Below are 26,223 nucleotides of genomic sequence, written 5' to 3' on the forward strand. Positions count from 1 at the left end.
ACCTCTTTATAATATAACATCATCTCTGAACCACCTGACCTCTTTATAATATAACATCATCTCTGAACCACCTGACCTCTTTATAATATAACATCATCTCTGAACCACCTGACCTCTTTATAATATAACATCATCTCTGAATCACCTGACCTCTTTATAATATAATAACATCTCTGAACCACCTGACCTCTTTATAACATAACATTATCTCTGAACCACCTGACCTCTTTATAATATAATAACATCATCTCTGAACCACCTGACCTCTTTATAATATAATAACATCATCTCTGAACCACCTGACCTCTTTATAATATAACATTATCTCTGAACCACCTGACCTCTTTATAATATAATAACATCATTACTGAACCACCTGACCTCTTTATAATATAACATTATCTCTGAACCACCTGACCTCTTTATAATATAATAACATCATTACTGAACCACCTTTTCGAATCCGTCCAAGGACCTTTGCTGTAGGTCATTTCCCTCTTTCTCTCTCTCCGTTTCCTGTCGGCTTCTATGCTTCTAAGTACTATCTAAGTAAAGGCAACCAAAACCCAACTTTTTTGTTCATGTCAATATAAGACATAATCCTCGCCTCAAGCTGCTTCAAAACTAAACTGGCTTTGTGTCAGTTATTGGTAAATGGAGGACAGTAACCGGTTTGGATGACACAGTTGGTTGCCTGAGAGGTCTGTGTGAACAATAAGGATGAGATGTGAGAGAAGGATTCCACAATGCAAATACATGAGAAAAGATTTATTTTGTTTTTGATGTTTGTTTTGTTAATGAGAGGAAAGCTGCTAGTTCAAGACCTTATTTAAATTTATTTTTCAAGGGACAAATTCCAGCTCTGTATTTCTATTGAGGGACGCCACTAACTTTGTATGATTCAAAGTATTAAAAAAAACTCCCTATTTATCTAATACTGGCCTTTTATGCAGCCCCTCAGTTCAGGTGAACTACTTAATTTACTTTGCACCTGCTGTGTAATGGAAAAACACGCCTGACACAATGGAAAAATGCCACCATGTTAGTGGATTGGAGCAGTGAACTTGTTCGCTGTGTGTGTGAGAGAAATTTGTCACAAGCTGACATCAGCTCGGACTGAAGGTAGAAAAAAAACATTGAAAACCGTGTGTTCAGAGCAGTCTGTAGCCAGTGCTTTTTGCTCACATGGATTACTACTACATGTAGTATGTTTACTGCATGATTTGACACGGCATATTTAACATGAATGTCTGACATTTTAACATATAACTGAAAATAAGGAAAGGCATATTAGGTACCCTTTAAGGGCAAAGATTCTTTGAAGTGAGACTATTTATATTTGGGAAGAAGACATAGCACAACATCCCTGTTACAAATGTAAGGTTCAATTCATAAGCAACAAAACACACACTCAGTGGTTGTGCTGCCACAGTCACGTATAACCATGTTCACAAACTCTACCACAGTTAGCACAGTAACAGGCAGCTCACTTGATAACTATGATACTGTTACAGTATGAGCATGCAACATACATTTTAAAACTACAAATAAAAGCACAACACCTGATTCAACTTCTTCCACATCACAATGAAGGTAACTTTGTAACATGAATGCTGTTCATGTGTGCTAATGTGCTAATCAAATTAGCAATCCCCGAGCCCCTTTTATCAGCTCAGTAAAACCTGAAGCAACACACCCCCAACACAGTTTTGGTGCAGGCATGTTTTCTGTAGACTGCCTGCTAGAACAACTGACTCAGGAGAATTTGGGAAAATGACTTACAATTCATAAGCCATTATGTGGCCACAGTGGCAGTCGGTCAGCAATAGTTACATCGCTTTAAAGGACAATACCAGTGTTTTTGCAAATATTAGTATCTTGATTGCAAACCATGAATTCTTTTGCAAACCATTTTAAAATGCATGCTCTAATTTTTAATCAGTGGTACCTCATTTGTGGGTAATGCAGTAACATCGTAGACTGATTTAAAAACTCACTCTTATTAAAGATAATGTAGCTGATAAATGCATACTAGTTTAAAAAGTCCATTGATCAGTTTTATAGTGTTTAGAAATGAATGCAACACAATGGCTGTCTGAAGAAAAAACAATCAGGACATACAACAACATAGGAATATGTGTCATGGCTGTTGGAAGTGTCTTTTGAAAATATTTGTGAATAGGAGGAGGAAGAGTCAAGCAGGTGATGATGATGATGTCAGTCCTCAATGGAGGGCAAGGAGGTCACTGGCACCCGACGGGAAAAGAAGCTGGAGCCTCTGAAGAGGTGGCCCTGACAAGAGGGAACATATATCACCATTAAATACATTCAAGATTCAAGATTCAAGAAGTTTATTGTCATGTGCATAGTAAAAACACAGAGGTTCAGACAATGCAATGAAATTCTTACTTTGCTGCCCTCCTTACACCCAACAGTAACACATATACTACACAAACACATGACAATAAGATGCATATAGCAATAATACCTTTGAATTAAAAAAAAAGATTAAAAAGAAATACTGGAATCATTATCCAACTGTACTGGATGTACACAATCAGCCTTAACAATCTCACAAGTTTGTATTCATGCAGTAATAAGCTGCTATCTGTATCTGTATGTATGCTGTTGGACATCATCTACTGTATACTGCTTTATTTTTTGTGATAAGCCCACTGACATTATGTAGACATGACCTTAAACAGGCAGTTCATGTTCAGAAATCCTCCACTCCAGTGTGGCTGAATTACAGCATTGCTATAAAGAGTGGGCCAAAATTCCACCATAACCAATATTTACTATCTTATGCTTACTCTGGTAACTTTTGTTTTCATTTAAATGTGGTTTTAAGATCTGAAACTATTTAGAATGAGATATTACAAAAGCAGAATAAATCAAGAGGGGTCAGATACTTTTTCATGAAACTGTAGGCACAGAGGTGCTTTGAGCTAAATGCTAACATTTGCTAATTAATAAAGAAACAACAGCTGAGAATGTCATTATTTTTAGGTATTTGGTCATATTTTCATTTCTAATCTAATTTACAAGGGACACGTATGGCTCCCATAAGTGTTGATTTCATCTCATTTCATTTCATTACATCTTTTTACATGTTTGTAAAGCACTATCCCATAGTTGTTGAAATATTTCAGTCTGGATCAAAGTGTTGGACCAAAGATACTCACCAACGAGAAACTAGAAAGCATTTTTGCTTTATGGCTGACCTACACAATGAATTGATTGTAAAGAAGAAGATTTAGATGATCACTTCCTAATATGTCATGCGGCGTGACTTCATGTGCTTATGTCAATTCAGTCCAAACACGTGGTGATGCTGACACATACTGAGAGATGTTTATTCATACAGATGAACAGAGTGATTATACCTGCGAGCTCAGATGATTCCAACAGTGCAACCAGGATTTAAAGATGGGTGAGTGAGGAGGAAGACCAGCAGTCAACCTGACAACACAAAGTTCAACCAACCAGACTTAAGCATCATCACTGTAGCCAAGATTTAAGAAACACAGAGTTCCACATATACCCAGGTCTTACTGAGATGGCTGTGAATGGACCTGGTATAGGGGTATAGTAATGACAAGACTAGGTCAAGACCTAGTATACTGCTCTACTGTGTATGGGTGTGAAAAATTGTGGCCAATTTGTTAGAGCGATAGTTAGTGGTAGTGTATAGAATTCCTAGAGATGAAATGCTCATCTGAAGACTACGGTGGAAATGATAAATGAAAGTACTGACAGCATAAGATATATATTCACGAGGCTTATATCTGCCCAGTTACTGCAGTTACAGCAAGAACACGACACAAAACTGATACATCAGCCAACATGAGTCTCATGTTTTACTCGCAACATTCATATTTTAATGCTGTTGTTCATCGTTTGTGATAAAGATCAAAGGAAAGAAAACGTTTGTATTCTGATATTTAGTTCAGTTATAAAATCCATTATTTCTAAATCACATGAGGCCCCTGGGTCATATTACTGTCCAAAAAAAAGGTACAAGTGGGAGTGCTGTAAATGCCCATGATGACATGAAAAACTGCCCCACTTCACATTGAAAGAGCCACGACCAATGGGGACACTCAGCTGGGCAACAAATGGACTAACTAACTAACTAACTCACAGATTCATATTGGCTTCAGATCAACTTTTAAATCCATGTTTACACAGAAGGAGGACTGTGGATTTAGTCCTCCATCACTTCCATTGTCAGTGTATTATGAAGAGATCTTCTGATGGTCAGTATGAACAGGAGGAATGATGACAGCAAGAAAACCAGCTTTACTAGTTCATTAGGGAACCTGACTGTTGTTTTAGGACAGACTTGTGAACCTGTCCTTTAAGTATGTATAATGTTTCATCAGAGCATACCCATCAACTCACATGAATCATAGTGGAATGATCTACCAGACACTGAATGAACTGACTGTATGTTAAATCATTATTGTAGTTTCACAGAAAACATCAACAGTAAAACAGTAAACAGTATCCACAGGAAAGTATCATGATTGTTGATTATTAGTAAGTCTAATCATGTTTAAATGAATCACTCACCCACAGTTGTTGACCGCCATCAGATCAGCCACTAGCATGAATGGATATGTTAGAACACTCACTGCAATCTAGAGACAAACAAATACTGCATTAACATTGAATGATGGTGCACATGAGGAACGTTTCATATATAGCATTACATTAAGGGACCAGTGTGTAAGATTTTATCTAATGTAACAGACTTGGCAGAAATGGAAGATAATATTCTTATGTATGTTTAAATTAGTGTATAATCACCTGAAAATAAGAATTGTTGTGTTTTCTTAAGCTTAAAATGAACCCCGTATATATCTAAGAGGGGGTCCTCTTTACAGAGCCCACCATGTTGCACTGCCATGTTTCTACAGTAGCCCAACATGGACAAATCAAACACTAGCTCTAAAGATGGCCTATTTTATTTATTGCGACTTTGGTGGCCACCATATGTTCTCCTATATGCTTGGGTGGGGGGTAGGAGGGTATTTATTTAATTGCAATCTGTAACTTCACCAACAGATGGTCCTTTAAATGTTGAACTTACCCCCATAACAAACTTAGTGTAGCTTCTCACGGCTGACGCATGGCTGAACTGTAGAAGAAATACAGACAAGTTTCAAGAGTCAAATATTCTTCAATCTCTTTCTATATAACCTGAATTTCATGTACTTAAGTGCTTTGATAGCACTTCCAATACTTCATTAGAATGACATCACCTCACTATCCAGTACAGCATTATGTCATATTAACATGGAAAGTACTAGCTTAAACCTCACTTATTGATCATTTGTGGAAGATTTAAGTACCATTTTCACAAATTTTAGGAAAGCTATTGCATGAACTTCTGACACACACACACACACACACACACACACACACACACACACACACACACACACACACACACACACACACACACACACACAACTGTTTACACTTTAACTTTTAAGAGTTTCAGTATTCGATTCATTATGCAAAGCTAAAAGTCAATGGCAGTGCAAGCAGCTAAATTTACAGGGATATTAACACCTTCATTAATCAATTTCAAACTACTGTCTTTTGTTGTAAATTCTTGAAGTTTGAAAATGCTTTGACAATAAAGTATTTTAAAACGTAAAATATATTTATAATATATGTCAATATGTGTCCAGTTGTAGACTATTTAAATGTTGATCAATATTGGCTCTAGAAAAGATGAACCGTCATTAAAACACAGCAATAATAACCTTAAGATTCACATGGGTCAAACTGAAGAAATGATCAGAGACTTTTGAGGAGCAGAAGGTGGGCAACCACAACTCGATGTATCCAGGAAACTACTTAAGAATGTAAAAGTTTAAATTCAGTACCATTACTTGGCTAAAAGTTCAACTTTATGTCTGTGTTAGGTAGAGAGCTAGAGCCAAGAAGTGGTTAGCCTAACTCAGCATAAAAAGAAGAAGAACAGGGCAACATTTGTCTGACCAAAAACACATCTACAACACTCCTACAGCTCAACTGATAGATATCCTGTTCCTCATTTGTTTAATATCTACAAACAAATAGAAATGTATAGGTGACAATTATTTGAGCATTGTGATGGAACCATTTCTTAATAAGCACAGAGGTTTACAATACTCTGAAGCAGACTTTCATCACGTTGATCGGAAGGTAATGTATGTCACTAAGGACGTACTCACACTAGGCAATCGTACCGTGCACAAGCACGTTTGCCCCCTAAAGTCCGGATTATTTGGCTAGTGTGAGTGCAAGTGTACCGTGCTTCAGTACAGTACACTTCCCTGGCACGGTACGGTTGGAAGAGGTGTTCTTGAGCACGGTACACTTGGTCACGCATGCACACTAGGGATTAATATTTTTCCCGAAAATAAGACATTTTAAATGCCGGGAAAAGAAGCCAATTTTCCAGGGAATCCTGGGAAATCAACGATTTTTAAAAGGCAACACTAGCGGAGAGCTAGCGGTGGAGACATTATGCATATATGGGTTCCCAATCCAACCATTTGTTGTGTACTATTATATCATTATTAAGGCAAAAGAACTCAATTTATGTCCATGGACATTATAATGAAAAGGCTAAAGGCTTAATATTAGTTTGCATCCAGCGTGCTGCGTGGACTTCATTACATCTGCTGCACCACTGCTACCACAATTATGAAATGGTAAGTTTATGTGTGCCTCATAAAAGTCATATTTTACAAATCTGCATTATATAAACTAACGAAATTCGTTAAAGTAAGTCATTTGGCGACTTCTAAGTCATTAAACTAAGTCTTACTTTTACTGGCGTAAAGAGTTAAATCAGTACGCCTGCTTTTACTAGAGTCTTTTTACACAAGTATCTGTAGTACTGCATACTACACAGGCATGACTCAGAAGAACAAGCTTGCACTTTTTAATCATAGTGAGTTGTGCTAATTGATCGGCTGTGTTGTGTTTTACCGGCGCACAGCACGCCAACACACACCTGTGCATGTTTTATGAGAGTAAACTGTCTATATGTTTTTACACAATGTGTGGGAGGTAACCGTGCTTAAGTACGGTACGGTTGGGATAATGTGAGTGCAGGACAGCAGGGGACAGGGGAGGGGGGACATCCGTGCTTCAGCGTGTGAGTGCGCGAGTTTAATGCTACCAGGAATTAGTGCTTGCATGCATGTGACTAACACAGTGCCTTGCTAGATCCACTGATCCAGTTTAGTATGGAAATGGACTGTACTTATATAGTACTGTTCTAGTCTTTTTGACCACTCAAAGCTCTTTTACACTATATGTCACATTCACTCATTCACACACATTCATACACTGATGATAGGAGCTACCACATAGTGTGCCAACCTGCTCATCAGATGGAGAATAACCAGTCACACCCATTCATACACTGATGGTGCAGCCATCAGGAGCAATTTAGGGTTAAGTATCTTGCCCAAGGACACATGGACATGTGGACCGGAGGAGCCGGGATTTGAACCGCCAATCTTCCAATTGGTGGATGATCTCTCTACCTCATGAGACACAGCTGCCCCAACCTTTTTGTTTTTCTGAACCCTTTGCATTGGTACCCCAGCTGTGTTGGTACACTGGCTGTGTTACCCAACTGGCTGCATTCAAGTTAATGGGAACTTTTTCCATGCAGGCAGATATCTGTCTGAACACAACTGTAAGCATATTTTTGAGCTTTGGATAGAGTCAGGCTCTTTGTTTCCCCCCTTTTCAGTCTTTATGCTAAGCTATGCTAACCATGTCCTGACTCCAGCTGTGTACTAAACACACAGACATGAGCCTGATATTCATCTAAACTCATCGCTGTTGCCAAGTGCTGCTCATGGGGGAATGTTGGGTTTCTTTAAAGTAAGTTAGAGTATGGTCTAGACCTACCCTATGTGAAAAATGCCTTCTGATGACTTTTGCTGTGTTTTGGCGCTATATAAATAAATATTGATTGATTGATTGATTGATTGATAGATAAACATCTCATTCTCAGGAAGAAACACGCAATTCCAGCTCAATGTGGTCAGACCTCTAAAACACAAATATTTATTTTCCCTGTTATACTAACAAAGAAAGAGTTACTATCTGTGAAGAAGACGCGCATACACTTTCATCTACAGCATAGGTATTAATAAAGTGAGCCAGGAGGTTGCAACACCACAGGAAGAGGACCTCTCCCAGCACATGAGGTATGAGACCACTGCAACACAGCAAGCCACAAAAAACACTGGTCAGACTCATGGAGGTCAAAGATGAATATGTAGTTAGAATTTTACCAATGAGCAGTGAAATTATGACTCACACATAGAATCCAGTGACTCCTTCTTCCTTAAAAATCCTGACAACACACCTGAATATTCCACTGCATACATGACAGAAACAGTGATGAGATTAAATTACGGTACCAGCATTGTTTGTGTGTACCAAAAACTCACATCCCATCCAAAAACAGTCAAGGGGTTAAGGGGTGCTGTTATTGTAGAAAAATATTTCAAATGAATGTTTTTAGTTCATTTAATGTTATTAGTTAAGCATGCAGCATATGAAGCCTTACCTGTACTTGACCTCTCTGCCTACAAACTGGGCCATACATCGCACTGACATAACTGCCAAAGGAAACAGGTGATCAGCTACATTTTTCATTCAGATATTCAGTTACATGTCACTTGTAATATGAGCTTGAAAGGGACTGAACACATGGCACATCCTGTATACAGCACAAAACTGATTGTTTTGCTGGTTTCCATTTCCAGGGATTTGCTGTATTTCTCTCCTTTATATCATTGAATTTTGTTGGGATTTAGATTATTGGTCAAAAAATACCCAAGCACCAGAACTACTAACTACTTTATAAAACTTTACACTAATCAGTGATGAAATGTATAAGTTGCAGCTCTGGCTTTGGTTGTGTGGGAGGAAGCTTCCAGAACTAAGCCATGTAAACAAAGGCATATGAACTTCTTTTTATGGTGAAATAAACTTTGACAGAACTGGGTGAGGAAGGACTGATATTCCTGATATGCTGCTATTTCCTTCATTCCTCCTTTTTAATCAGAAAAATGATGACGTACCATGAAAAGGATGAGTGGCTACTCTGGACAGGCACTGGATGATCATTTCATGTGAGGTCTGGAGAGAGGAAACCGTTTAAAGAACAACAATATGAATTAAAGCGATAGATAAATCCAGCAGCTGAGTTATGTGTTGCACCATTCCTGCGATGTCAGAGTGGAGCTGAACACATTTCCACTGCCAGTGAAAACAGAGATGTTCCAGGTAGAAAGATGAAGGTAGTCGGTGTGCATGTGGAAGTTATTTAGTCTTAAAACATTAGTTGTGACAGACTTTTTGAAAACATAACGTGAAGGTAGCTTCTGTGCAACCTCTACTGTCTCATTAAACTCAGCAGCAATTACCTGCAGGCTTATGATTTCTGTCATCAAGCACCATGATTACTGTCCTTGTAATCAGAAGAAATACAACACTTCATAAAAATAAGAAAGATATTACTTTAAAAATGGAATTTTGTCTAGGAAACATGATGCTTAGATCTGCTGGGTGGCAGCTCACCATCGGCCCCATGTAGGCAGATCACTGATCATTGATCTTTAGTGATCCCTGGTCAGAATGCAATCACAATATGAAGTAGGGGTGTCACGATTCTCCAAATCCTCAATTCGATTTTATTTCGATTTTAAGGTCACGATGCGATTCGATTCTCAATCCCTTTTTTTGGGTCCTTTTAGCACAGATGCCCAGGCTTTACTGTCAAAATTAAATAATTTATTAGCAATATAATGTAACAATAACTTGTTTCAGCAGTCAATTGGAAACTTACTGTAAACAAAAGAATCATCTTGTGACCCTTTTAGATGATATTCAAGTTCACAATAAAACAAAAACTAAATGAAAACAGCCTAATGTCCATAAACATCCCTGAACAATTAAGTGTGTTAACTGTCCTAACAGTGTTAACAGTTGCATCTCTGGTGCTACAAATACCCCTATAGAGCTGGTTATTGCTTTAGTGCAGACATCCCAACTCTCCCGGAGTGTCCTGTATATTGATAGCGTCTCCCTGACGCCCGCAAATGATATACAATCTTCCGGAATCTGCAGCGAGCGAGCAAGAGCACGCACTACAGACAACCAGTTCGAGTTTGGTTGATGTGTCTCCTCTATCAGAGGTTGCCATGGTGTATTTTTACCGGCTGCAGGTTCAGGTTAGAGGACATAATGTTGACTCGCCACATTTCAACACATGTTTTTTTCCCTCTTGACTTGCCTGCAGGAAGTGACATTGGGGGCGTGGCTACATCTTGATTTCGATCGATATTCGATTTACAATCGAGATCGTGACACCCCTAATATGACCCCTAATACTTTGTATGTTCTACAGGATGTCATGGACAGTTTTACTGGCAAAAGCAATTACACACATTATACATGGGGTTACAAGTGAGGTGGCACCGCAGTACTGTGTGTCTACTTCTGCCTACAACACGGATACATCTAATAACTGGAATCTACTGTATCAGCAACGTATCTATGCATTTTCTGTTGTCCTGAGTAGAGCACAGTATCATTTGAAATGTCCTTATAGTACGTATATGCAGACATCTGAAAGTTACCTAACCCTTTTCATGTTATCCAGGAGCTGCTGACCTCTCACCTCTTTGACCACTTTCCTGAGTGAAAACTGCAGCTCATCTGTTTTGGACAGAAGCTCCACCTGCTGAATAAATAACAACAAAAAATCATTTGAAATCCTTCACACGTATACCTATAATGGTTTAAAAACATTCTATCTATATCTACAGTATATCTATGTCCATCAATCAATCTGTCTGTCTGTCTATTTATCCACACAGACACACACACACGCACACACGCACGCACGCACACACACACACACACACACACACACACACACACACACACACACACACACACACACACACACACACACACACACACACAGTATTAGAGGTGCAAAGATAAACCAATATATATTGTCTGCACCTAATAATGAAGACCTGTGCAATCTAATGCAATCCAATACAACAGCTCTACCATAGTTCTACTTTGTGTATATTAGGAGGACACAGCGAATGGTGTACTGGTGTGCAGTATATTGAAAAGTGTTCAATTTCTTTTGTCCACCCCATTAACATATATGAGGGGTCAATTAGTAGGAACACTTACGGTGGGTTTCAGTCTCAAAGTTTATAAGAATTTAAACTCATTTTAGGATTCATGTCTAATTAGGTTCTGTGACTATAATACTATGATACTATTGATATTAGCATAACGAGCTCTGTGTGGCTGTAAAACACACAAACTGTGAACAAGAGGGTACAGTGAGTAGACTGCAGGGAGAGCAGTCAAACATGTCACATTTCTACAAGTTTATTTTCTGCTTGTGTAACACTTGTCTGATAAATTGCATGTACCTTCTCCTTTACTGGCACATTTTTTTGAACTTACCAATAAGGAGCACTCTATTAAAATATAGCATAAAGTAAGTTTAATTTCCTCTGTTGTTGCCTCAGTGCTCTGCTGTCTGCTGTCCAATGTGTATGTATGGAGCTGAGCCTTTGTCCAAGCTTGCACTGACAGAAAACAGAGGAGAGCCTACTCAGGGTCTGACTGAGCATGATTTGGATTATACTGTGCATGTACTGGATGAGGTTGAGTAGCTTTTACATAGGTTTTGACTGTGTTTTGCTGCTACTGTTGAACAAAATGTTTCTCTTGATTTCACAGAACCAGAAATGGAAACCGCTTTAAGAAATGCTTTCTCCTCTAAAGTGCAGGCTGCTTCATTACCCTTTGAGAGATGATTGCATTTCTTTATGGTGACACCATGACACAACACTCAGTTGAAGAAAACACAAATGAATGTGCTTATGACTAAGATGCTTCATATAGTAAATTAAGTTAAACATAGTTGAGACATTTGTACAATAATAGTTTCGATCCTTGTTTACCTGTTTAACTTTGCTCCTGACCACAGTGGAGATGGCACTGGACACGATACGTGGTGAGAGGCCACGGAAGAGTCCCCTCTTTCCATCCACTGTCACAATATGCTGTGCTGAAAACAAATCCATTCACTGCCAGCTGCCCTTAAAGGACCATTCCAGTGGTTTTGCACAATCAGTCCAGTAAATCCTACGTGCATACAATTTACATTACCAACAGCTGTTTCCCAACGCTAATAATAAGACAATAGCATGAGTCAAGTCAAGTCAAATCTTATTTGTACAGCACAATTAAATAAACCACAGTACATATAAAAACACATAACAAATGGGAATAAAATAAAACAAACATTATAATAAAAGAATTCTGGCAAAATACAAGAGCAAGTCAAGGTGTCAAGCTCAACTCTCAATTGAAAGCCAACAAGAAGAAGTGGGTCTTCAGCAGCAACTTCAAAGTTTTTAGGGTCTGAGCAGTCCTTAGGGGAAGCCAATGCACAGGCTGGGTCGCCTACATTTTTGTGTCTGGACCTTGGAACATACAAGAGCATCTGGTTGGTCAACCTCAGTGCTTTCACTGAAGTGTGATAATGCAGGAGTTCTGCTAGATAAGTTGGTGTCAGACCATTTAAGAGAGAAATAAAGTTTGAAAATCAATCTTAAATGGACAGGAAGCCAGTGGAGAGAGGACAGTACTGGCGTTATGTGATGTGACGAGTTAGACAACCTGTATCACCTGAACATAAAATTCATTTGGAAAGTTTAGAGAATAAACTTTATATTAAATATTACAAAGCTGAAACGTAGCTGTGTGTGGCAAATGACTGGCACTAATAGAAGCAGACATTTTTTAAGTTATTTGGGTTAAACATGTTAAACCACTGGAATAGTCCTTTAACTCAAGTACAGTCAACCAGTGAACCATTGATTAATCAGAGCCGACTCACCATAGGAGAAGAAGCCGGGAAGGTACAAAACTTTCCTTCCAAACATAGTAGTGCCCACAGCTGGGGGAAGAGGTTCATGACCCACCTGGAAAAAAAGTGAAAATAGAGATTATAAATTGCTCCTCTGCATCATGGGAACAACAATTGGTTAATGACCAATAACATCATGGCCCTTGGTGAGCATCCACATTAAGCCAGTTACATATAAAAATACATATTTTTCTCTCAGTTTTGGCTATTTTTATTTTTTTTCCAACATTTTTTTGGAGATTTTACAACACAGTATAAAAATGACCATGATGGAGACGACAGGGCAAATGACACTTCTGGAATTTTTGAATTGACGTAAGCCAGCCCAGTAACAATCACCAAGAAAAACACTGAAAATGGTGTGTTAACAAAGTAATTAATCATGTGGCTTTAAAAAAAATATTGTACAGATGACTCGATAAGGAAAATGGGCAATTACTGTGTGCAACATTTATTTGTGTTCCCCACAACCCACCTATGTTCGTTTTAGTATCTGATGCCAATGCTATTGCCACTTAGGAACTGATAAAGTGCTAATGGTAAACTCTTTTTCTCTGCTGGATCTTTCCACCTCTAATAATCACTCTGAAGAACAGGGTGCTGCATCACCAACACTAGCAGTCAAACATGGCTAAATGCATTTAGCCAAATGCTATTCCAACTCCTGTTGGAAAAGAAGTTTTCTCTAATCATTTTTGGATCCTGATTTAGCCATGTTTGACTGCTAGTGTGACAGAGATTATAACCTCGTAACTACTCATAAGAAAGCCAGGGGAAGAGATGAGATATAGCTGTTATGCTATGATGCATTCTCAAATTCTGCTGCTTGTACAAGTAACAGCAGCAAGCAGTACATGTTTTCACTTTAAGGCAACACTGAGGTCATTTGTGACACACTATATTTGATTGTGAAAAATTGCGCAGCCATAATTGAGAAGTTACTGGAACAAAACTGTCGTAAATAGACAAAAAAACATTGTTGTCAGTCAACTCTCATCTGCACAACCCAACTGCTCTCTGCCACACACACACACACACACACACCCACACACACACACACACACACACACACACACACACACACACACACACACACACACACACACACACATCACCTCCTGTCTACCATGCTGAAGTCACTTTACAATGTGGGGTTAAGGGAGAAGTTAAAGGAATGATAAATCATGATGTTTATTCACCACTTACACTTATCTGAAACTGTGTTTTAATGAGTGTCTGTTGTGTTTGGTAACATAGTGGAGATATGACAGATCTAACTGTAGTGGTCACTGAACCTGTTCTAATGTGGCCTGGATGGGGACAAAACTGTGAAATTGCCCTTTTTTCCTTTTTCATAAACAAAAAAAGGTTTGACAAAAGTGACAGTGGGTTTAAACAGCGTTAAGGCTTTTGCTTTGATGTCTATCACTCTTTCACAAGTGTAGGTGGCGAAAATGTGCAGCTACATATCATTATGTTTCCTCTAACCCCGAAACGAGAACTAACTTCACCGTCTTCTCCTGTGAGCAGAGGAAACATCAGAGCTCACTCTGTCTGTTAAACATTATTAAGGTTGCTGTAAGCTAGTTCCATTAGCTACCTGTATTAGCAGCTTGACATATAACAGCGGGTGTGTGATGGCTGTCACTCCCGCTCCCAGTAGCAGAACTGCGGTGTCCACATCCACGGGTGTCGTTGCAGCGTCCCGCTCCACACCGCCCGCCTGAGCGGACAGGTTATCTGATGATTCCATCATGAATTACCGTGAAGGAGGCTGATGCTTCCTCCTGTTCATCCCCGCTCAGAGGGGAGGGCTCCTGTATGGGTCCAGTATGGATCCAGCTGCGGCCTGTTGGTGTCAGAGTTGAGGTGACTGTGATAACTTCCGCTCTCCACCTTCAAAATAATAGGCCTACTAATGTTCCAGAACTGTTTCAGTTAAAGAAATATTAGAGAGAACATGGTGTTGTAATAAGTAGTTTCATTATCGAAAAGTAGCTGCTCAACATCACGTGAGAGCGCGGATCCAGATCATCCGTCATCAGGACCAGTGATGGTGATGATGAAGATGGGACAAAACATTTTGTAAAGATTAGATTAAGACATGGCTGCAATTATGTTCATGTTCAGAAGTTGTTTTTTAAAACTTATTTATTCAATTATATCCCACTAAGACCCATGTTCTAGTCTATATTCTTCTCATTTACTTTTAATGCTCTTATTTTAAAAGTTTGTTACACTATGTTTCATTGGGTATTATCATCGCTATGCAACTGTAATGGAAACCAACTTGTATCACTCATACAATATATATTTAATGGCAGTTCATGTCCTCATGAATGGAAGTTTAAATATATGTTATTTACATAAATTAGAATAGTATTTACCACCATACAGGAATCAGGAATGACAAGAAAAACAGACTCATTTTACAACCCATTCAATAAGGACAGTCCATGTTCAATTCACTTTGCATTTGAAGTCAACAGCAGGGTTTGAAAAGGGGAGCACTTCATTTCCAGCAGGTGGCGCTGTTAGCCTTGCAATGGTCCTAGGTGTCTTCTCTTCAAGTCAGGACCCAAAATGCAATACTACATTTAAAGCGTCATAATACATGGTTCAGTGTGAGCTGTGTTCCGATTAAAGAAAGATTTCATTTTTATATGTATGTCATTTTGGATTTAAATACTAAATTCTTTCAACTTAGTTGGGTCATAGTTAAAGAAGTAAGTATAAAGGGTGGAAACATTTTGAATTTATGTGATAATATGAAAATAAGCTAGTACCTGTCTCTTGCTGGCAGTGACTAACAATTCCTGTTATGGTCAGTGGAGGGAAAGCTTAGTCCTCTACTAATCAACTGCCTTAAGACTAAGATCAGTTGATTAGATGAGTCAAGCCTGCTGGTGTGCTCTTGCTTGTTTGGAATAAAAACCTGCAGCCATATAGACCTTTATGGAATAGTTTAGACATGCCTGTATTAAATGGTCATAAGCAAAAAAAAGGTTGGAAACCACTGTCCTATGCCAGCCCCATGGTTTATCACCTCATTCCTTTAAACAGACCTTTGCCTTATATTTTTATGCCTTATTTTATGCTCTTCTTTTTTTATTTGATTATTTTGCATATTATTTTTGTTGTTGTGTATTTTATTCTTCAGATATATCTGCTTTTGCCATACACCAACACAATACCACATGCAGCCCACCTATATATACATTTCAGCATTTCTGTCCTGTCTTCTGTCTGTCTTTGTACTTACTTTTCATGTTGTGCTTTGTCTTTCTTTGTTAGTCATATTTCTATAATTATTATTGTTGTTATTGTGCCTCTCTATGTTCTTTCTCTATCAACCCAACTGGTCAAAGCAGATGAACGGCCAATTCAATTCAATTTGATTGAACAATACAACAATAATAAAAATGATAATCCAGTATTCCGATTGTCTGATTCATAATGTTGTTCCTACCTAACAGACACATCATTGTAGAAATAGAGTCGAAATGTAACACTAATTTATCTACGTTCACTCAAATAGAGTAAATGTCAACAATACACTTTAATTAACATATCATCTGGTGTCATTGTTTGTGCACAGTGTCATCACCATGTCATTCATGGAAAATTGAATTTCAGTTCATAACAATCAATCAGTCAGACTTTATTTGTATAACACTTTGCATACTGATGCAATGTAACACAAATTGCTCTATATAATAATATCTTCTTTTGCTCCCTCTCACTCGCTCTCAAACACACACACACACACACACACACACACACACACACACACACACACACAAACACACACACACACACACACACACACACACACACACACACACACACACACACTCCCAAGCAAGTATAATTTAACAAGCAGACACAGTGGGTCAGTTGATTTACAGTCATCATAGAAGATTCTGGTTTCAGCCCACTGACTGTTTCCATTCACTCTGACAGACACAAGCCTTTAGTCTGCAAATGGATACATCAGTTATTTGATACTGCTGCTGTCTAAGCAGTGATGCAGTGGTAGTAAAAATGAGGCTTTAAGAGCCAATCCATTCTTCCATCACAACAAGTCTGACACTACTTATTGTACTATAATGTATGCTATGATGCTACATCAGATGTATAGATTCATCTGATGGTTAACATTTCTTTATAATTAATATTTACATATCAATCACATTTGAAAAGGACTGCACCTAGTATCAAACCCACAGAGAATTATAAACAACTCTGCAATTCCCATCAGTTCTTCAGAGCTTGTTTGCCTCTTTCAGCACAATGCTCTGGTTTTCATGGCCCAAATTCACAATTTGTTTCAACCTTGTTTTCACCAGCAGCAGGCAATGAAAAAGTTCTGATAAACCCATTGTAAATGACCTGCTCTACTAGTGGAGCATTTAGCTGCTAAACAGCCAAATATTTTCCTCAGGAGTTGATTTAAAAAAAAAAAAAAAAGGCAAAAACAAAGCATGCCTTGCTCACACACACATTGTTGCTCAAAACAAAGTATTGTCTGTCATTAAGTATTGGACAAAGTGACATTTTGACTTCATGGTGGCACTAGAAGAGAAGTCAGGGGAAATCACCAAACACATTAGGAAGCATCCTCCGGGGACAATATTTCACTTAAACTATTCCACAATTAGTCTGGACCAAAGTGATAGTGTGACTGCAACCACCATCTCTACAGCCCTGCCACTGGCCAGAAAAATACAAGAGAAAAAAAGTACTTGTCTCCTGTGAAAGTATTACCTGTTTGGAATGTTGACTACCAGCTTTGATTGATGTTGACTATTGTCAGTGTGAGATTTGGCGCCTTTTGATCGAGCAGATCAACTTTAGTCATATTTTGGTATATTATGAAAACAGTTTGGATTGAGAGTATCAGTTCATGTATGAGAGCAGATGAACATCTGTCCTACCATTAGACATGAGTCTAAACTAAATCTCTTTGCCTGTCAACTGATCATAAATTTGAATAATTGAGTCTTGTAGTCATTAATATCCACAAGGCTGGGTTAAGTAAGATCTTCCCTGGTTCATTTTAATTAAAAGCTTCTTCTCTTTTCATCCTTTATTGATCCCAGGAACATATTCTTTCTGTTCTCATATACACACACAGCTTGTTTGTTTTATTATCTGTATTAACGCTGTATGGATTTCACCCTGTGAGGTCAGTGGGGTTGTCTTCAGATTTAGATGGAGTCACATTTTGAAAGCAGGTCAATATATATACAATACATATATATATATATACAATACATATATATACAGGTTATTTCCTGCAGGGTTAAAAACTGCCAAGTACCTTAAGTATTGTGATGCAGAGGTGTCATAGTTTTACAGTTAGGCAGGTTTTAAAGGTCATTTCATTTGCCTTGCCTTGGTAGAAAAAGGACTGTTGTATACTGTTTTTTGTTTCGCTAACTCAATTAACACCCTAAGAAATCACCACAGGTGCCTTGTTTTATTTAATTTAAATTTTGCGTAATAAATAATATAATTTCATAGAAAATGTCCTTTTTAATTTCAATAAATAGGAACAGTTGAGATAAGGGTTTACAGTGGGTTAAGATTATACAGTCACACTTTCAGTTACAGCTGGGATGTTTGGAAGTGGTATTTCATTTATATTGTAATACCAGACATACCATTAGTTAATAGTTAATACCAGGAAAGCTCTACATGTGTATGATTTTCAGCTTGTTCTTGAGTTCTGCCACCATGTAGCCAAAAACAACAGCAACAAACATAATTATTAAGCTTTATTTATTTGTATTATTCTTAAAGTTTTGCAATATTACAGCACTGTTCTAAGTGATGATGAAGACCTTTTCAGTCATATCTTTTAGTAATATTTTCAATTGTGCTTCTATTGTCTGATTTGTTAAAGAGTAACAGGCATGTTTTTCTCAGGTGTTCTCAGAATCTGAAGTATTGTGGCTCAGTTTCATCATCAGTGACATCATCAGTGACATCATCATTGCCATCTGTGCTGCATGCTGTGAAATGAAAACGTCTGCAGTGCAAATTGATATAAAGCAGCTTGAACACCCGCTTTACTTTCAAATGTTTGTTGTGATGAACAGATATTTTTTCAAAAGATGACACTTGTTGAAACAATTGGAAAGAACTTCAGGAGATAAAAACTGAAAATAAATAAATACATTTACTGTTTAAATTCTCTTCAGGTTCCTCCCAAAAGCTGATCTTCAGGTCATATGTACCTTGTAATATTAGAGTCGGTATCCATTACATACCTGTACAGTACAATATACATTTCACTTTTTATATTTATTTCCTTGCACCGTAAGGAACCTAGGAGTTTTAAAGGACTGCCTTTTTTTTTTATCTACATAATACTTCAAAAATCAAACACATTCTGTGTCAAAATGACGCTGAAAAAATTACGTGTGTGTGTGTGTGTGTGTGTGTGTGTGTGTGTGTGTGTGTGTGTGTGTGTGTGTGTGTGTGACAAACACACAATCGCACACACACAGGCACATATGGGCACACACTGGTCCGTATCTCCTTTCTTTCTCTCCTCTTTATTCTTCTTTATTATTAAATCAAATTACATTAAAGTGTACAGTTTAGACCTGTTCTATGTGTAAAGTGCCTTGAGATTACTTTTGTTGTGATTTGGCGCTATACATTGATTGATTGATTGATTCTACCTACATCTACAGTATCTGTATATACTGTACTGGTAATCTATACACAGTAAAGTATATAATTACATTCTACATTGCAAGCCATAATCTAAAGCATTACATGTGTTCTCCATTGCGAGACACAAATTATAACCCAACCCAATAAGTACTCCATCTACAGTACATGGCAGATGTCAAAGACAGTCAACAATGTTGGAAACACATCTCAGTGCAATACAAACCAACAGAACCATCAACTATTTAGTTAAAACGAAGTTTTGAGGCAGAGGGCCTCGCGGATGGCGGGCGTGACGCATGTGTCTTTGTTAGTTTCCCCTGTCGCAGTTGTCATTTTCCCTTCCTGCGCCCACGTTGTCTAAATAGCAAATGCACTTGCACCAGTCTGTGCGCCTATGGGCGTGTTGGTATCAAAATGAGGTGTGGTCAGGCGCGTTGGTGGCGCGTTGCTATTTTGAGGCAGAGGAAAGTGATTGTGCTACTGACCAAAAAAAACCCAGGTCTAAAGTCACTGGCTCATATGTCACTGTTATTTAAGGGGCGCATCATCAAGAGTCCAATATGCTCCTAGATAGGCGGGTGCACAGCGCGCAGACACTGTCCTTACGCACACACGGACGCGCAGCAGCACACAAAAATACATGTCATATTAGTTATTCATAATATTTATCAGATTGAATTAATTGTAAAAAATAACAAATTAAATGAGAATGAGCCTTCCACTGTTTGAGTGTCGCTGCGAGATGGAGATGGATCAGGTTTACATACTTTCAACAGTTAAAACCCTGCTGAGTTTACCTGTTACTACAGGACCATTTTTAAAGAGAACCAAAATTGTAATTAAATGATAAGTAAATGAAAACAAAGCACCACGATGTCTGTGTGGTGTAGCTGTGTGCACGGTGACCTGACGGGAGGAGACGTGAAAATACGTAGCACAAAGTGAGTTGTTGGTGTTTTTGTGGAGAATGGATCTCAGAACCACGTCTGCTTCTGGAGGAGAGCTGCTCCGCTGTCACTTAGTGATTTTATCCACAAGTAAATCATCTGAACATCTGTGGTTTAAACATCTGTATTAATCTGTTAATGAATGTGTGATTCTTACAGTGACTGTTATCCACAGCTGTTTATACTGTAGGACTGATATGTTGATAAGTCTGCAGCCTCTGAGATGCTGCACAGAGCACAGTGCCTTACACACAGCCATTCACTGTTTATTAAATCAGCTGATGACACCAGGCTACTGCAGTATAACCACACACACCTCTACACTTGTCAGACTGGTTGGTTATAACTCCATATTCTTCCTTCATATGAATTAAATGTGAGGTTAGCAGCTCATCAGCCAACTTTCTTTTCAGCAAAAATAACTCATGTTTTATTATTGAAATGCATTGCTGGGTAAATGCGCTGTTATAATAGCAAAGTGACAGCGCTCCTGGATATTAAAGGGAATGGGAGATGACACTCTGATTGGTTTATCACGTGTTACGCCCAAAACACACCGATGATTAATGAGGGGACTTAAGTCCAACCGTTTTAGGGCGCACTCACACTAGGCAACCATGCGCCTGGCGTAGTGACCATTTTTCCGCCGTTAAAATAGCAAAAGTGGATTTGGATACGCCCCAAAGGCACATGCGCCACGCGCTTCACGCCATTCGCTATAGATCGTTAAAATGGGGCCCAGAAAGTGAAGAGAACAAACCAGCACACCATGACATTTTATGGGTTCCATGAATTTGTGACTATACTGAAAAATTAAGCAGTTAAAAAATTACATGAACATTCCTTTATTCCATATTGTTTTGTTTCTGTATGTCTTTATTTTCTTCTTGTCTGTGCTCAGATGACTCACCTTTCTTATTATTCCTTCCTCATCATTTTCAAATTTCCTTAAATGTAATTTGTCTTGAAGTTCAAATTATTATTCATCTATCTTTCATAGTGATACTACAAATGAAATCTAACATCCAGCTCATGCATTAAAATCCCTGCAAACAGAATCCCTGTGGTGCTCCAGGAATAAAACTACCAACCTGACATTCCTTTAAACAGATGATTGCATTAAACACTATCTGGAGAAGGTGAAAGTCTTGTATAGTAAGTGAGTTAAAGCGACATTTTTAAAGACTGTAATTTCTATTTTACTGATGAATCATAATTCCCCTCTTTCTTTTTATTAAGGAGCAGTATTAGAGTTAGAGTAAAATGTGACTCATTCCACCCTGCACTCCCCTATGCACAAAAAACCCATCAGTGAATGGATAATAGTCACAATTTGTGGTTTCATCTACATAACTATATTTAGCTTATTCTCAATCAGAAGATGGTCCCTTAACCTTGAACGTCTCTTTTTGTCCTCTGTGCTGCAATCATCCTTCTGCCAGCATGCCTTTGTTTTAATGGTCTGTTCTTATCAGGCTTTTTCAATGTCCCTCTCATGTTTAGGACAGAGTGGCTGATGAGAATATGATCCTGCTTAAAGTAACGACAGTGACTGAACAGCTCAACACTCTTAAGATCTGACAAGGACAGGCGACGTTCACTTCAGTTGATTAGTAATGGTGCCTTCATCTGTGAGATGTGACAAACTCATTAGCAGCTAAGACTTATGTTGTTGTTTGCAGACTGAACCCTGAATACACACATGGGAAATGTGGTATGAAACTTTTTGATTGTCATCTTTGTTAAGTCACCCGTCTCAGATGATGATAAACCAGCATAATACCGGCTACTCCTTTGTCGGTTAGAGTTGGTAGCAAAAGCATTTGTTTGAGATTGTGCTGCTGTAGGCCACTTTCAGACCCGTTGTAGCCCTGTGTAACAAAGATGCTGTCCTCTCATTCATCTGAATGTGGTGACACAGTCAACACAGGATGTTAATCAGAGGCATCAGCAGTCCTATCAAGTGGATAGCGGCCACATTTACATCTTTTTAGCATCAAATTCCTTCTTTGTGTTTCTTCTGACAGTGTTTCCCTGTTAAGCTGCAGTGAAGTATCGTAACAAAAATAAAGACTATAAAGTTGAAACATATCTACTTGATTTGACTCATTTGGATAGTTGAAGCTTCTTATTAACTTCAGATTTAAATACACTTTTGCCCAGAAGGAGGACTGTGGATTTTGTCCTCCATCACTTACATTGTAAGCATTATGAAGGGATCTAAGGGGTTTAAGAAATTATAAAGGAATTGTAATGGTCATTAACGAACATGATTGTTTTAAGAGAGACTTGAAAATGTGTGAACCCATCCTAAAACACAGGCTTACTGTTTACGTTGGATTTACATTACAACTGCTACTCAATATCAACCTAACCAGAATCTAAAGGAAATCAGTCCAACTCTAGGGATCCAGGCTAAGGAATGCTAAACCCCCCCCCCCTGCGACCAAAGAGAAGGGCAAGATGCCATAGTCCCCCGACCTCCTAAACCAATTAAAACAGCTTTTAATAGAAGAGCGATACATAAAAACCTGACCAAAATTAATACCACTCCAGTAATGGACCATCAAAATAAGAGAGTTATATGTGGACTCTTAAACACTAGATCTCTCTCCTCTAAAGGTGTATTAATCAATGATATAATATCAGATCATCATATTGACTTATTCTGTCTTACTGAAACTTGGCTGCGTCAGGATGAATATGTCAGTCTAAATGAATCCACTCCTCCCAGTCATATCAATACCCACATCCCTCGAGACACCGGCCGAGGAGGTGGAGTTGCAGCCATTTTTAACTCAGACCTAAAAATCAACCCTAGACCTAAACTTAATTATAAATCATTTGAAAGTCTTGTTCTCAGCCTTTCTCACCCAGCCTGGAAAACTTTACAGCCTGTCTTATTTGTTTTAATATACCGTCCTCCTGGCCCGTACGCCCAATTTTTATCTGACTTCTCAGAGCTTTTATCAAATTTAGTCCTTAGTACTGATAAAATAATTATAGTAGGTGACTTTAACATTCATGTGAACGTAGATAACGATATCCTTAACACTGCATTTATTGCATTATTAGATTCAATTTGCTTCTCTCAAAATGTGAATGAGCCAACTCACTGTTATAACCACACCCTCGACCTTGTTCTGACATATGGTATTGAGGTTGAACATTTAATAGTTTTCCCTCATAATCCTTCTTTATCAGACCACTACTTAATAACATTTGAATTTCTATTACTGGACTATACACCACTGGACAGACATGTTCTTACTAGATGTCTGTCTGATGGTGCTGTCACTAAATTTAAAGAAAAAATTCCATCAATGTTGAGCTCAATACCATGTATCAATACAACAGAGATGACTTATTCTGATTTCAGTCCCCCCCAGATTGACTGTATTGTTGATAGCGCTGCAGACTTACTGAGAACAACTCTGGACTCCATCGCTCCTTTAAAAAAGAAGATAATTAAACAACGGAAAACAGCTCCTTGGTATAATTCCCAAACTCGACAATTAAAACAAATTTTACGAAAACTAGAAAGAATATGGCGTTCCACTAAATCAGAAGAATCTCACCTAACCTGGCAAGACAGTCTTAAAACATATAAGAAGGCCCTCCGTAACACCAGAGCTGCCTACTACTCATCACTAATAGAGGAGAATAAAAATAGTCCAAGGTTTCTTTTCAGTACTTTGGCTAAACTGACAAAGAGTCATAACACTACTGATCCATGTATTCCTTTAACTCTCAGTAGTGATGACTTCATGAGTTTCTTTAATGACAAAATCTTAACTATTAGGGACACAATTAATCACCTCTTGCCCTCAATACACACTGATTCATCCTCTAACATAGGAAACTCAGAAACTGCTGTTAAACCTGATATTTATTTAGACTGTTTCTCTCCTGTCGACCTTATAGAATTAACCTCAATGATCACTTCCTCTAAACCCTCAACCTGTCTCTTAGACCCGATTCCAACTAGGCTGCTTAAGGAAGTCCTTCCCTCTGTTAGTACTTCCTTATTAAATATGATCAATCTGTCTTTAGTGACAGGATATGTACCACAGTCTTTTAAAGTAGCTGTCATTAAACCACTTCTTAAGAAGCCTACTCTTGATTCAGAGGTTCTAGCCAACTATAGGCCCATATCGAACCTCCCCTTTCTCTCTAAGATCCTCGAGAAAGCAGTTGCTAATCAGCTGTGTAACTTTCTAAATAATAACAGCTTATTTGAGGATTTTCAGTCTGGATTCAGAGCTCATCATAGTACAGAAACTGCACTGGTAAAAGTTACAAATGACCTCCTAACTTCATCAGACAATGGACTTCTCTCTGTCCTCGTCCTGTTCGATCTTAGTGCTGCCTTCGATACTATTGATCATCAAATCCTGTTAAAGAGACTTGAACATTTAATTGGTATTAAAGGAACAGCATTAAATTGGTTTAAATCCTATCTGTCAGATAGATTTCAGTTTGTAAATGTCAATGATAAATCCTCCATGCAAACAAAAGTAAAACACGGTGTTCCTCAGGGTTCAGTGTTTGGACCAATACTATTCTCCTTATATATGCTTCCTTTAGTTAATACTATTCTCCTTATATATGCTTCCTTTAGGAAATATTATTCGGAAACACTCAATAAATTTTCATTGTTATGCAGATGACACTCAATTATATCTATCAATAAAGCCTAATGAAATCAACCAGTTAACTAAACTACAAACATGCATCAAGGACATAAAGGCCTGGATGACCTGTAACTTCCTGCTGTTAAACTCAGAAAAAACTGAAGTTATTGTGCTTGGCACTAAACACCTTAGAAACACATTATCCAATGATATAACTACTCTGGATGGCATTACTTTGGCCTCCAGTACTACTGTAAGGAACCTAGGAGTTATATTTGACCAGGATCTGTCCTTTAATTCCCACATAAAACAAATTTCAAGGTCTGCCTATTTTCATCTGCGTAATATTTCAAAAATCAGACATATTCTGTCTCAAAATGATGCTGAAAAACTAATCCATGCATTTGTTACTTCTAGGCTGGATTATTGTAATTCATTATTATCAGGCTGCCCTAACAAGTCTCTAAAGACTCTCCAACTGGTCCAGAATGCAGCTGCATGCGTTCTGACAAAAACTAGAAAGAGAGATCACATTACTCCTATTTTAGCTTCACTGCATTGGCTTCCCATAAAATCAAGAATAGAATTTAAAATCCTTCTCCTCACTTTTAAAGCTCTTAATGGTCAGGCTCCATCATACCTTAAAGAGCTCATAGTACCTTATGTACCTACCAGAACACTGCGCTCCCAGAACGCAGGCCTACTTGTGGTACCTAGTATCTCTAAAAGTAGAATGGGAGGCAGAGCCTTCAGTTTTCAGGCACCTCTCCTGTGGAACCATCTCCCAGATTCGGTCCGGAGGGCAGACACCCTCTCTACTTTTAAGAGTAGGCTTAAAACTTTCCTTTTTGATAGAGCTTATAGTTAGCCAGCTCCTAGTTTATGCTGCTATAGGCTTAGACTGCCGGGGGACTCCTACCTCCATGATGCACTGAGCTCCTCTCTCCTCCTC

General features: G+C 38.3%; 1 protein-coding gene across 2 annotated transcripts; it reads right to left on the reverse strand.

Moving 5' to 3' along the window:
• Positions 1 to 634: 634 nt before the first annotated feature.
• Positions 635 to 14,837, reverse strand: LOC133988305 (mitochondrial carrier homolog 1-like). Of its 2 annotated transcripts, none has more exons than XM_062427917.1 (12): positions 14,604 to 14,837; positions 12,974 to 13,058; positions 12,033 to 12,139; positions 10,715 to 10,774; positions 9,114 to 9,171; positions 8,597 to 8,648; positions 8,345 to 8,404; positions 8,149 to 8,242; positions 5,096 to 5,143; positions 4,576 to 4,643; positions 3,387 to 3,462; positions 635 to 2,292 (listed from the first exon to the last, which is right to left on the reverse strand). In XM_062427917.1, exons 1-12 carry the CDS (start codon positions 14,757 to 14,759, stop codon positions 2,218 to 2,220), a joined length of 939 nt encoding a protein of 312 aa, XP_062283901.1. In that variant the 5' UTR covers positions 14,760 to 14,837; the 3' UTR covers positions 635 to 2,217. The 2 variants fall into 2 exon arrangements, with proteins under 2 accessions (XP_062283901.1, XP_062283900.1); XM_062427916.1 differs by having other exon boundaries at positions 10,715 to 10,777.
• Between the last annotated feature and the right edge of the window lie 11,386 nt (positions 14,838 to 26,223).

The sequence above is a fragment of the Scomber scombrus genome, chromosome 10, assembly GCF_963691925.1.
Source record: "Scomber scombrus chromosome 10, fScoSco1.1, whole genome shotgun sequence".
Classification (NCBI taxonomy): Eukaryota; Metazoa; Chordata; class Actinopteri; order Scombriformes; family Scombridae; genus Scomber; species Scomber scombrus.